Source organism: Perca flavescens, chromosome 7, assembly GCF_004354835.1.
Source record: "Perca flavescens isolate YP-PL-M2 chromosome 7, PFLA_1.0, whole genome shotgun sequence".
Taxonomy (NCBI): Eukaryota; Metazoa; Chordata; class Actinopteri; order Perciformes; family Percidae; genus Perca; species Perca flavescens.
This window is the reverse complement of record NC_041337.1, coordinates 27,084,878-27,097,878: the sequence shown is the minus strand read 5'-3', so window position 1 is coordinate 27,097,878 and position 13,001 is coordinate 27,084,878. Positions and strand designations below refer to the sequence as shown.

The following is a 13,001-nucleotide window of genomic DNA, read 5'->3' as shown; positions in this document are numbered from 1 at the left end:
GTATGTGTTCATACACACACAAAGTGCCTACTACAACGTTACAATGTTGCATATCAGTTAACACAGAGCACCCTGCTCAATCACAGCCAGTTCGCAATAATGTTGCAGCGTGGATATCGCGTAACCTTTTAGCTTTCACTATCTTCTGTAACATCAAGTGGGAAAAAATCCGGTTCTTGCCACAGCTACATTGCACTCAGATAGGTACATAAGTTAATTTACCTTACTTTGTGCACAGGTCTGGTTGGAAGCAGTGACCTGACAAACTCGCAGAGAGTCAAGTGAAACACCGGTCCCTGATTTTCTCAGGCACCACAAAAACACACGGCGATAGACTTCATACGGTCTGCCAAATGCAGACTGAAATACATGGCGTCTAACAATGCTAGCGGCTCGCCAGGTAGGCTGAAGTTTGTTTACACTGACTGTTATAGAGAAATGTGTTTTCTTTACGGTAACCAGGTGAAAAGGTAGGCTCATTTAAAGTCAAATGATTACCTGGCGTGAATGATCAACCACACAACATTAACAAAAAGGGCAATTAAAGTTATCACTAGTCTAAGTTAGAAACCTTGTCAAAATGGCAAAACCATATGTCCGGTAGCTGGGTGGTTGAAGCGTGTTAGCGGTTTTCTTTTTTTATCTCAGCTGAACTGCAGCACAGTGTTGTTGCTTACGGAGAGCTGACAGCACAGTTGCCAAATGGGACTTTGCTACAGGGGAACCTCCTGCTTCATCCCGACTTCACTAAAATGTGACACAACAGAGAGATGCTGGCCATGCACTCGTCGTTACAATACAAAACACACACACACACACACGTCGCTCATTAGTGTTTCTACTCACCGCTTGAAGTGCTCAATGATTTTCTCTTCTCGCACATTTTCGGGTAAATTTCCCACCCATAAATGTCTGGTTTCCCGGACCATACTGTGTGCTCCTGCTCCCGTATCATACAGATGAGTTTGCTATGTCAGTTTCTTCCCGTGCAAAATAGAAAAGGTTTGCAAAATAAACCCCGGACAAGAAAAAGAAAAAAAACAAAAAAAGCACTTGGCGCAAATCATTGACTGGTCGTTGTGGCCCAATATAAACCATTAGGTTGGATCCCCGCACGCTGTTTGATACTCTTCACTGTTAAAGCGCGATCTTGAACCTCATGAACGCGCTCCGGACTGTTCCCGTGACTAGGCGCGTCCCTGACACCATGCGACCTTTGGGTGTCGAAATAAAGCATGTAGCTTCCTAAAAAGATGCAGCAACTTCGCATGTAATGAGAGTCTTACCGCGCAGGCGTGGCTTTGTGTGTGAACTTTTTTTTCTCCCCGATGAGATAGTGTTCTGCCCCTGCGCATGCGTGAGAAAACCCCTGGTTGAATGAAGGTGCTTTGACATCTGAGAGGCACAGGAGGATCCCATCAGTGTTAGTTGGGTATGGCGATGTGAGGCACTTTGCATACAGTAACTATATATTTGCATACAGTAATGTTTTGTTATTATAATAGGCTATATTTAATTTTTTTACCAATGGAGGAACATCACCCCACATTTATCAAGTCATATGCCAGCATTAAAAAAAAAACTAGCAGAGGGAGCTTCAGTAATAGTTTGTTGAGTGGACTAATGACATAGTAGTCACCACTAATTGCTCTTTATTTGTCTCAAGAACTTAGGGTACCATTTTACATCAGTAAAATAATACTAAATATAGGCATTTCGTCATACATGAGGGTTTGCTGAGTTGAGCCCCCTCCATTTGAACAGAGTTTTAAAAGGTTGTGTTGAAGATGCTCTCTTAAGCCTGCAGGAAACAGGAAACTAAGGGCCTGTTGTAGGCAAATCTGAATGTTAATGATAAGAACGTCTGAGGCTGTGATGAGTTCCAGTAAAGCAATATGCTGTGACGTACTGTGAGTTAAGATCTGTATTGACTCCATTAAAGTTTAATATCTCAATTATTGCTCCGAGGTAGAGCAGTTTTAATGATTCTGTAAATCAGAATAGATTACAGTCTTAAATCTTTATGCTTAAGAGAGATTTCTTTTATCATAAAGTGTACTTTTTGGCCCATAGAATTAACAGGAAATTATATATACATTTCAAACAAACTTTAAACAAAGTACTGCTCTGATACTTGTCAATCTAGGAGCACTAAATACATTATTGTCCCGTTAGTTTGTCACCTGTCAATAACAAACCAATTACCACAGTCTGTACACTGAAAGGCCATATATTTAGCCTAATTTGGGGGAATTGGGAGAAAAAAACATCAGTGACTTATGTATCACCAAAGCACATGGGATTGCCTAACACGTTAGTGCAAATAGAGAAAAAGAGCCTACTTTCCATTAGTCTTAAAAATGTTCTCAAAAAATAAGGTCTGGCAATTGACATGTGTGGCAACCAAATCCCTTTTACAGTAAGTCTTTGAGTTGACTTGATATACTGATAAAAACAAATACCTAAAATGAAACAATCATGCATTAGAAGGTTTTGCTGACTGACAGGATGAGACACAAAACATGATATACAAACCCAAAACCTGTAACACAGGATTGAAAAGAAGAGCAATGCAACAGACATGAGACAACAAACGTTATTCATAAAACACTTCACTTTATTATAATAAGGTTTAGAATTTGTCTGATTCTGCTTTAGCCTACCCTTAATGTGTTCTCTGCCCTTTTGCTTTTTACCTGCAGTCCATCGGGACAAATAAAGCTTTAACTAATATACTATTATACTACTTGTAGTTGGCTACAGAATGGTGTTAAGGCTATTAAGTCAAAAACGTTGACCTGGTCTGAGCTCTGTTTTAAGCTAATAAGTAACATGATCAATCAGGCCTATGTCCAAAGGTACAACTGGTTGTGATAAACATTGATGAGGGGTATATAAAAGCGGCACCATTTTTTATTATTATTTGTTTTTCCTTAAAGGATTATCCCCATATTTATGATACTTGCTTAATGTAGCTTACTATTTAATCTGGGGGTCAACATCTGTAAGAAGCCTAAATGGTGAGTAACCTGACTTTCAGTTCATTTACCCATGATATTTATAGTGGAGCTGAATGTTACGTTTAGCTCATGATATAAAACGATTATTAAATTGAATTTTGGGTTAAGGAAAAGCTCTGTTACTACACTATAGCATTATTCTGCTTTTGTTACTATATTAAGCACGCATATTAAAGGCAGAAGTGCGCTTGCGTCAAAATGCGGTAACAGGGGACACGCACAACTGCTATGCGCATGCGTCCAGCGTGCCTATCAGATGAGAACAGAAGTCTGGAAATCTCCTGAGGAGGTGACAACAAGTACGCAGTCATTTTAATGGGCATTTTCACCATATTCGGGTGCTCATGGAGAACGGTCCTCCCTGTGTCTACTGAACTCGTCCTGAAGTGGAACTGTATTCAGTTAAAAGTCCAATAAACCTTTTGGAGTACAATTTCATATTTTGGTGGATCGACTAGACACCAAAACTAAATTTCCTCTTCAGTGATTCTCAGACATGGATTATCTTGGGAACTGGACCGTCAGACTAATGTGCCCACTGTAATTTTACACGCCTTTTTGTCAAGGAATGACGGGACTATTAAAACAAAAACCCTCTCATGGAATATATATTTCTGTCAGTCCACAGCTCTCAATAAAGACACATCTAATGGGCATAATACCGGCAGCAAAATGTGGATGTAATTTGACGTGGGTGTCAGAGAGCTTATAAATGGTCACAAGAAGCAAGGCTTTACCGTTATTGAGAAACTAGCAAAAACTTGAATGTAATCCTCTGGTGTTATATAGCGAATTTGGTGTTCGTAAAACTTTGTCTATTAACGCGGGTCAGTGACTTTAACTTTTCCGCAAGTTTTTAGAGGAAATGTCAGAGTAAAACCAGCCTTTTCTTTGTCTAACGCCATTTTGTGCGACATTACAGCACTAACGTTGTCGTCAGCCATTTTGCCTTTTCTTTTGAAGTAGACAACCTCCGGAGAGACAAAAGCAGATGATATTTTTAGGCCCATACGTTGTGTGGAAATTGAGCTAACCGACAAAATGAAAATTAAACTTACCAATTGCCCAAGCTGTTTGGTATGTAGGTTGTGTGGAAATTGAGCTAACCGACAAAATGAAAATTAAACTTACCAATTGCCCAAGCCGTTTGGTATGGAGTTAATGTCTGTATTTCTTAATAACGTTTACAGCTGTCAGGAACTGCATAACCGGTGAAAATTGTGAGCAATTTTGTTCAACGTGTTTAGTGCTCGCATTCAATCCATTTGCTAGCTATTTGTTTTATGGTAAAACGTTGATGCGAGCTGTGTGTGATAGTCTCATGAAATTTCCCCCCTTTTTGAAGTTCATAATGTATGTAATGTAGGCCTACATAACACATGTTTGTGTTCTCATGCTATTTAAAAGGTAAAAAGAGAATAGCTAATCCCATTGCTAAATGAATGGAAATGAAATACATTCTTAAACCTCCTAAAATCATACAAATTAGTGGGATAATGAGAATCGCTGATTGCTCACAGCTAGGCTTGATTATAGCAACATAACCTACACACTGTAAACCTCGCTTATTTTGACCCTCATCTATCAGTAGCCTAAGCTGTAGAAAGGCTTACAGGCTCTGGGGCCTCACAAAGAAAATTTGGTACTATGACTCCCCACAAGTTACTGGCATTAATTCATCCAAGATGTCACACAAGCTCCTAGAATAACATCCAGAACTGCAAGTTTGTCACCTGAGTTATAATGAATGAACTGATAATCACAAAGAAAATCTGATTTATAAGAGAATAACAGACAAGAAGATTATACTGTGGTTCATTACTATTCCACATATATAGGCAATGGCTTTTGGATAACCTTTTTTTAAGATATTGAATTTCCATATTGGCATAATATGCTGCTTAGTCTTTTAAATATAAAAACATATTCTAAATAGAACAACATACTCATATTTATTGGCATGGAAGTTTGCACTTGCAGGGTGTATAAGGTGCATATACAGTAAACAATAAACATTAAAAAGGGAATAAACAATAAAGCAAAGTACTGATACAGTCAAGAACTTTAAATACATAATAGAAATTTTACCAAAAAAATGTAAAAAGAAACCTAACAAATATGGGCAACATAACTGTTTTGATGTTATATAGCATCCATTGTTAGCCCTAATAGGACTTACACAAATGAGTTAAAAAGAAGTGCCACTACATTTTAAAATCTTAGTGTGTCTATCTCTGATGCTCCTTCTCTTGTGCCTGTGGTCTTCGTTGACGTTCTCTTTGTACGTAGTCTGTATAATCCTCTTCATCCTGTATGTACAAGTATGACAGATGAATCATCATTACTCACAACATAATCATAGATTATATTATTACATTGAACATTTGTGTGGGGTTTCAATTTGGCTCCAATTATATGTATTGTTGAACTCAGTCTTTAAACATAATCTTAATTTTCATCAACTTTTTTTATTTGCTGAATATTTTCAATCCACTTTTATAAGCAAATTAACATATATGCAAAAAATGCAATTTTTTTATAAGCACTGTATCAACAGTGTATGCTTTTACTTGAAACTCTAATCAGGCTAGCTCAGTGAAGGGAAAAGTAGGCTCATTATTCTGAGTCAGAGAATACTTTGACCTGAATCTGTCTTGGGGATCTTATACCTTTCTCCACCTGGGATACAAGTTTGAGAAGTTCAGTTTTATCTCGGGACCCAGTCTAATGAACACATTGATATTCTGCCCCAGTTTTGGGGTCCCGATGGACAGATGGGGCTTTCGGCGCACGTGTGCTGCTTCCAGGGAGACTCACTGACCTGTGAGGATGCCGCATCCAGCAGATCCTTAGTGGGGATTAGACAGCTAGCCTCACCCAGGAAACACATTAGGATGTGGAGCACGTCAGCCCAACGTCCAACAGTCAGCATCAGGATCATCAAACCACCGAGACGCACCACCACTGTGTTCAAGACAGCCTGGCTACCGGGCAGACGGTGCTGCTCCTCTGCAGAACCAAAACACAGTATTAAAAGGAGATATTTGGCAAAAATTAATACAATTTAGGACAGATCTATAAAACACCAGGATGCTTAAATTAATGATGGATGCATTAGTGGTCAGACAAGACCAGAACGCTGTGTCTAACTGATGAATTAATAATTGTTTTCTTAAGTCTTGAGAGGGGTCCATATTATCACACCGCTAAAGGCTGTGTTATTATTGAAGGTCCTTGCCAGATTGATCAGTGTCTAATGAGTGATGCACCATAACCAGGACATGTTTCCCATTTTCCATGTTTCTCACCCTGCATGTACACAACCAACAGTGTGTAGCAGATAGTCAGTGGTGTCCAAAACCTGAGGGCCTCTGTTGCAGAGAGGAAGTGTTGATTGATGATTGAAATGGAGGCCACCACAGCCACAGATAAAGTAATGATCATAGTCCTGCACAGCATGGGCAGCACACTGCGGCCTGATGTCAGGAGGCAGATGCAAATGCCGCAGTAGCGCTGTGAGCTGTGGAGTTTATACAGAGCCGTGACATGGCGCAGCAGCCGTGTAGCCTGACTAGCCAGGAACCAGCTAAGTGCTGCTGCCAGGAGCAGGCATAGCCAGCGCTGGGATGCCCCCTCATGGAGAAAGTGCAAACTGCAGGTTAGGGCACAGCCTAGAGAGAACTGGCTTTGAACTAACAGCTGCTGCACATATTTCCTGGACTCCTGGGGAATAAAGGAGCATATAAACAAAACTGATGGATGAATCAAAACACATGATGGGGGTTTGTTATAATAGATGTTATTATGTGTCATCATGATGTGATAAATTCTAGAAATTGAAGTAGCAGCAACAGGCAAATCAGGTGATATAGTTGAGTACCAGGCATATGTTCAATCACATGATTGGTTTCTCACCGGTCCTGCTGTAACCAATCCAGAGACAGCACGAAGACAAAACTCTAGTACCACCAGGGAGGCAACACGGGAGCCCACTACAGCCAGCATCCCAGTCACAAAGAAAAACTGCAGCATCCCGAAAAGTCCACTGTAAGTGCTCCTTTGATGACTGGGTGTCCTCTGGCTTAATGTGTCTTTATCATTTTTATCATTACAACTGTGGGTTGTAGGGAAACAAATCAAGTCAGAAATGAAAGTAAAAAAAATTAAACTACACTATAAAGAGAATGGTGAAAAAAAACTTGAAATCTTACAAACTGTTTAGGTTATGAAAATTAACACCCAATTCATCTTCATGCACAAATCTAATAAAATGTGATTTCCTTACCTCTCTTCTTCTAGAAATAAGTGTAGTCTTATTGTGGAGCATAGCACAGAGATTCCACATGCACCCACCAGTCCTGCAGGACACAGAACACTGCATTTTCCACCAATGACATATTCAAGCCACCTTTACAGTGTAGAAACAGACTGTAGCAATGTGGACGTCAGAAAAATGAATAGATGAGTAGCTCACCTTGAAGTAAACTATCCAGTGGATTTATATCGAGAGTCAACCACTCTGGTATTAAGTAGGAAGTTGGAATAAGCGACGTGATAAAGGATAACATCGTACTACCTTTGACTTTTAAACTACAGCTCTTCCTTTTATTTCTATTGCCTCAGCGCGGAGCTTTGCTCATGCAGAAGCCTCTGCACTGTACCAAAGGTCACCGGGAGTGTCAGTGGAGTAGAGGCCCTCAGCGGCCTGAGTCATAACAAGATAATGGAACCTATTGCGCCATGGGACATACTTTACACTCTAAAAAAGAGATCTTCAACAGGAGGTCCGGGACCCCTAGGGGGTCCTCCAAGTTACTGCAGGGGGGCCATTAAATTATTGTAATTTTTTTAAAAGACTAAAATGTCTTAACATGAAATATTATTGTCAAATATAAATTAGCCTAGTTGTGAAGAAAAAAATCATTGGGTAGCCATTCACAGATACAGTTCATCCTAAGGATTCAATGTGCCACATGTACAGTGCTGCTCATAAGTTTATTTTTAAAGGCCAGTTATTTCATGGATCCATGATACTATGCATCCTGCTAAAGTTCCCTTGGCCTTTGGAATTAAAATAGCCCCACATCATCACATACCCTTTACCATACCTAGAGATTGGCATGGTTTTATTTCATTTAGCCTAATAGCTAACTGAGATAAGATCCATATCAATGCAAATCAAACCAGCTATTAGGCTAACTGAAAATAAAACCATGCCAATCGTGAGATATGGTGAAGGGTATGTGATGATGTGGGGCTATTTTAATTCCAAAGGCCAAGGGAACTTTATCAGGATGCATAGTATCCTGGATCCATGAAATAACTGGCCTTTAAAAATAAAGATCTGCCTTCCTCTATGGGAATTTAACATAGGGGTATGTATAATTATGGCCCCTGTATTTTAAGGATGAACATTTATTTATTTACAATACATTATTCATTCACAAAAAAAATTGGTGTCCTTAAAAGGCTGGATTTTTCCTCATTTTTTAATTAAGGCATTAAGATCAATTTCCAAAAGATGATTTTTTTATTCCTCTTTTTAGTCAACTTTAGCATGTTCGCCGATTGCAATTAGTTCAAAATGCAGCTGCACGCATGCTGACAGGGAAAAAGCGCTTTGACCACATTACCCCAGTACTATCGTCTCTCTACTGGTTGCCTGTCGCTCTCAGAATCCATTTTAAGATTTTATTATTTGTTTTTAAATCTTTAAATGGATTGGCACCTTCCTACTTAGCTGATATGTTGATTTTACATACCCCAGTCAGAGCACTTAGGTCAAATGACCAGCTTCTTTTGGACTGTCCTAGATCCAGACTGAAAACCAGAGGGGACAGAGCTTTTTCAGTTGCAGGTCCTAAGCTCTGGAATGCTCTTCCCTTCAATATTAAAGCAGCTAGCTCTATTGAGTCATTTAAATCACTTTTAAAAACTCATCTCTTTGAAATGGCTTTTAACACAAGCTGAGCTGTGACATTGTTAATATTGTTAATCATGTTTTTTAATTATTATTATTATTTCGGGGATACTATGTTTTTAATGGGTTTTTACTTTTTCTTCTTGGCTAATTAGTATGCTTTTATGCTGTTACCGGTATTAGTATCTGTACAGCACTTTGGGGCAGGAGTGACTGCTTGTAAATGTGCTCTATAAATAAAGTTGACTTTGACCTTGACCATGGGTATGAATACTTATGAGCAGCACTGTATGTTTAACATTAAAACATGATTTATAAAATCATGCCAACAATTATTATTTTAATAGCTTATTGGCTAAAAGCTTTATGCACTAAAAAGGTATGTATACTTTAGGCCACCCTACATGTTACTGTAGGCCAAGTTTAATATGAAACATTTTATACAATGTAGTAGGGGGTCCCTGATCCGTCTCTCTCAGTTAAGGGGTCCTTGGCTTATGAAACGTTGAATAGCCCTGCTCTAAAATAATGCTTTCCGCATGGACAGCATGGATGTGTAGATGGACAGTCGCATGGACATGAGCTGACGCGAAATCGTACAATAATACAACAAGTGCCATATGGTTAGACAGAAGTAGCAGTGCTACAGCTACAGTACATTACGGACAAATAGCAATACAATATTAAATAGTAGGAAATCAAAATATCGAGTTTAGTATAAAAGTCAATCGAGTGAAGTGTTGAGTATTATGGTGAAAAACAAAGTGTGCCTGTCTTTTGAGGAGATGGAACTCATATTCAAATTATAGCTGTAAATATGCAACTGAAAAGTTAACTAAATGTTTTATTATACGATAACAAAGAAAACCCATGGTAGTTAGAAATAGTTTGCAGTGCCTGATCCTATGCCAATATGTGCATGTGTTAAAGTGTTACATAATAAGAGAAAAAATAATGTGAAAAAAAAACATGTTATATTATTTCAAGGTATGAAGAGAGGTGTAGTAGGTGCTCAGAGTCATAACAGTCTATGGCTATACGCTTCTTACTCCACAGCGCTGTGCAGACAGGTCTGGCAATGCAAGATTATAAGCGTAATGCCTGTCCATGAGGGGGCAGCAGTGTACAACATTTATGTCAATAAACTGACAGGAATCACCTCCACCGGGCCATGCAGAGTGACCAAAGGGCAGCAAAAACAACACTAGTGCTGGCTACAGTCTTCCTCTTCGTACCTGAGGACCCATGGATGCATTTAAAGCCCTAAGCCCTGAAGCCAACTTCAACCCCTTAACCTTACATTGATGTAAAAGATAATATATATACAGACATTGTTACAATAACATCTTTATCACATACAGGATTTTCACCTGAGTGTTCCAATCTAATGAAACCTGAAAATAAGTTCATTTACATCTACATATCAGTGTGCAAATGCAATGTGAATACATGTTAACTCTACAGTGGGTATTGTACAGATAGCATCTGTCTACGCATAATGAAACTGCAGACGTGTTCCTGCTTTAAAGTGCCATATGAGACATTTTAAGGTCACTGGACTTAATAAAATGAAATGAATGTACAACTAAGATTGCTAGGTTTCTTTCCATCTAAAAACACAAGAGAGAGCTGTTATTCCAGCAAAAACAGAGGTGCAACATGTTTCTCTCCTGCAATAGAGCCAAAGAGAAAATCTTTAAAACAACACAGTGATTTTATATTCAACCAAATTACGTTTTCATGCAGGAGAGAGAGTATCATGAAAATCTGCAATTTGCTTTGCAGTCCATTGTCTGCACAGGATGTGATGAAACCGGAGACTAAGCTTCAATTGTCCCTTATCACAGAGAGTCATATAAGACAAGCTGGACTACAACCAATGGATTTATTTATGACCTCAGTGAACACATGAACTATGACCAGGGTCTCATACTAAGCAGGAGATATGGCTCTCTCAGTCTCAGTCGTGGCTTTAAAAGTGAGCAGCTGAGCTCTTTAGACAGGTTGTTAGGTGTTTGAGATACAGGTGAGCACCAGTTAAGTGTATTTGAATGTAGTGATATAAAGTGATTATGCTTGATAACAATCAAATCACTGCTTTTGAGTATAATGATTTCATATGTGGTCTGATTTAGCTCCAGGGCTAAATAAACACGGTTAATATTTGATTCATTTCACACTTTAAGGGAATTATGATGTATTAAAAGTAGATTTTTTTTGTCAAGTAATCCAACAGCAGTAAGTTACATTTACTTTTTAATATTACTACACATAATGATATGATATTTAACTCAGCTTTTTCTTATTTTTACTGTAGTGAAGATGCTGTAGTGTTGTAGACATTTTGTTACACAGACACCTCTTCATCCTCAGTGTGTCACACAGCACAGTGTTTATGTGTCCAGGCTGAGCAGTGAAGCGGTGAGTGAACAGTGATTCCAGGCAGCAGATAACCCTCTGAGGAGAAGAAGGACTTCCCACATGGACTCCAACAGTGCCGGCAGCGTGCAATATGATCGCTGGAACGAGGAAAACATCAACATGAAAGTCGATGCACCACAGTCTTCTGTAATGAGGTGAGACAAATGTGACGTCTGACATAAGATTCATCACATATAAAGTTTTCGTATTTCTGAGGATTTTCTGATGCTGTTGAAGAACAAACATATAAATGTAAGAAGATGTGGATGAAATAAAACCATATGTGGACATGTATGGTATAAAATTAGGTTTTAAAGCTGACACCAGTTTAATGTTTAAGTACTAGTAATCTTTGTTTGCAAGTAAAACCTCCATTTCTGATGGAATAGTTTAGTTTTTCATAAATCATAACATACATTCAGTCAACATCATTCATAACATACATTAACTTTGAAAGTTATATACAAGTTTGTAAAATATTATTTATTGTAATGATTATCTGTTGTGTTAATACAACTTCAGTGTTGCAACTATGCATCAACAAAGAGTCAATGGAATTAAAGAGAGTAAAACGTATCAAATTGTGTTTTTCAAGAGCACAAGAGTTCTTTCTAAATGGACATGTGCATATTATGTAAAGTCTGTAACATTACTATGGTGATAACAGCAGCAGGAATAATACTTCATCAAATCCATCAGCACTGTAGAAAGCACTTTGTTGCATGGCTTCCAAGAGAGTGGCATCAACTTGCTGCTGTCATTGTCTCTCTGATTACTAGTGTCATTTTTCTTCTTTTGTCTCAGGCCCACTGGTGCAGGAGTCAATGTTGCAGGAAGCTGTGAATCAAAAGTCCCTTAAATCGGTCTGGTGTAAGTCTCTGAATTCGGGGACATATGCTTTGGTCCCTGCTGCAAGAGTAACACTAATTTTATTTTATTTATTGGATGATAATCGTCTTTAAGCTAAACTCAGTTTGGTCATCCAACAAATGATGCCACCTCAAACCAGTTCATTAAATCCTCTATAATTGGTGATATAAATGTCTGCTACTATCCTCTGCTGCACAGGAAGTGCATGGTCTATTGTGTTTCAATGTGACCAGCTGTAACCAACATGGCTGGACAAAGACATTAATATTACAGCTGTACACTTAGACTTTGGTCTGCATATTTCTCTTGATGAAAAACAACTTGCCCTCAAATTGTGGTTTTCATAAGCTAGAGATACCTAATAACCTCTCATAATGTGTTCATGTTAGGGGAGTTGCATATCCAGGACAGACACCTCAGGCTGGTTACCTAAAGACAGCCATCACTGGGCCAGACTCTCAACATCAAAACTACACTGGTTGACCAAGGAGAGCTCTGGGCCTGATTTGATGCAAACATTACATTTGACTTAAGGCTGATTTAAAGTGATGGTTCGGACTAATTTCACCCTAGGGTTCTTTTGCACCATGACCTCGAGCCAAACACCCCCGAGAAGCTTTTTTCACCTGGGTCTAACATTGGGAGAGTTAGCGTAGAGAAGCGTTATCAGCTGAATAGCTTATTAGCGCAGGGGCTAATGGACCCACGTTTGTATCTCGTAAATGACCCCACTAATAATGCCCGAAATGATACCAAATGTCTACAGTAGT

General features: G+C 38.8%; 2 protein-coding genes and 1 long non-coding RNA gene across 6 annotated transcripts in view; 1 reads left to right on the top strand and 2 right to left on the bottom strand.

Annotated features, from left to right (window-relative positions):
• spen (spen family transcriptional repressor) overlaps positions 1-4,192 on the bottom strand; it is a 29,319-nt gene extending 25,127 nt beyond the window's left edge. For 2 of the 4 annotated variants that reach the window (XM_028581888.1, XM_028581889.1), the window contains exon 1: positions 847-1,247. In XM_028581888.1, the coding sequence (XP_028437689.1) occupies positions 847-929 (83 nt within the window). In that variant the 5' untranslated portion in view covers positions 930-1,247. Of the gene's footprint in view, positions 1-846; positions 1,248-4,078; positions 4,132-4,151 lie in introns of those variants that run through there. The other 2 variants (XM_028581891.1, XM_028581892.1) reach the window with 2 other exon arrangements.
• LOC114558127 (uncharacterized) lies at positions 262-12,361 on the top strand. Its single transcript, XR_003692918.1, has 3 exons — positions 262-400; positions 11,346-11,516; positions 12,166-12,361. It is a non-coding gene; the product is annotated as an uncharacterized LOC114558127 (long non-coding RNA).
• tmem82 (transmembrane protein 82) lies at positions 4,878-7,707 on the bottom strand. The gene is made up of 6 exons (XM_028581893.1): positions 7,495-7,707; positions 7,306-7,378; positions 6,936-7,134; positions 6,329-6,743; positions 5,842-6,029; positions 4,878-5,329 (listed from the first exon to the last, which is right to left on the bottom strand). Exons 1-6 carry the CDS (start codon positions 7,586-7,588, stop codon positions 5,249-5,251), a joined length of 1,050 nt encoding a protein of 349 aa, XP_028437694.1. The 5' UTR covers positions 7,589-7,707; the 3' UTR covers positions 4,878-5,248.
• Positions 12,362-13,001: the final 640 nt, after the last annotated feature.

What these genes read in the sequence shown, in the direction of transcription:
- tmem82 (XM_028581893.1), bottom strand. Translation starts at nt 7,588, where the DNA reads ATGTTATCCTTTATCACGTCGCTTATTCCAACTTCCTACTTAATACCA. An exon ending in ACTGGATAGTTTACTTCAAG is followed by an intron (nt 7,379 to 7,494) that starts GTGAGCTACTCA and finishes TGTGTCCTGCAG; the next exon opens with GACTGGTGGGTGCATGTGGA. An exon ending in GATTGGTTACAGCAGGACCG is followed by an intron (nt 6,744 to 6,935) that starts GTGAGAAACCAA and finishes TTTATTCCCCAG; the next exon opens with GAGTCCAGGAAATATGTGCA.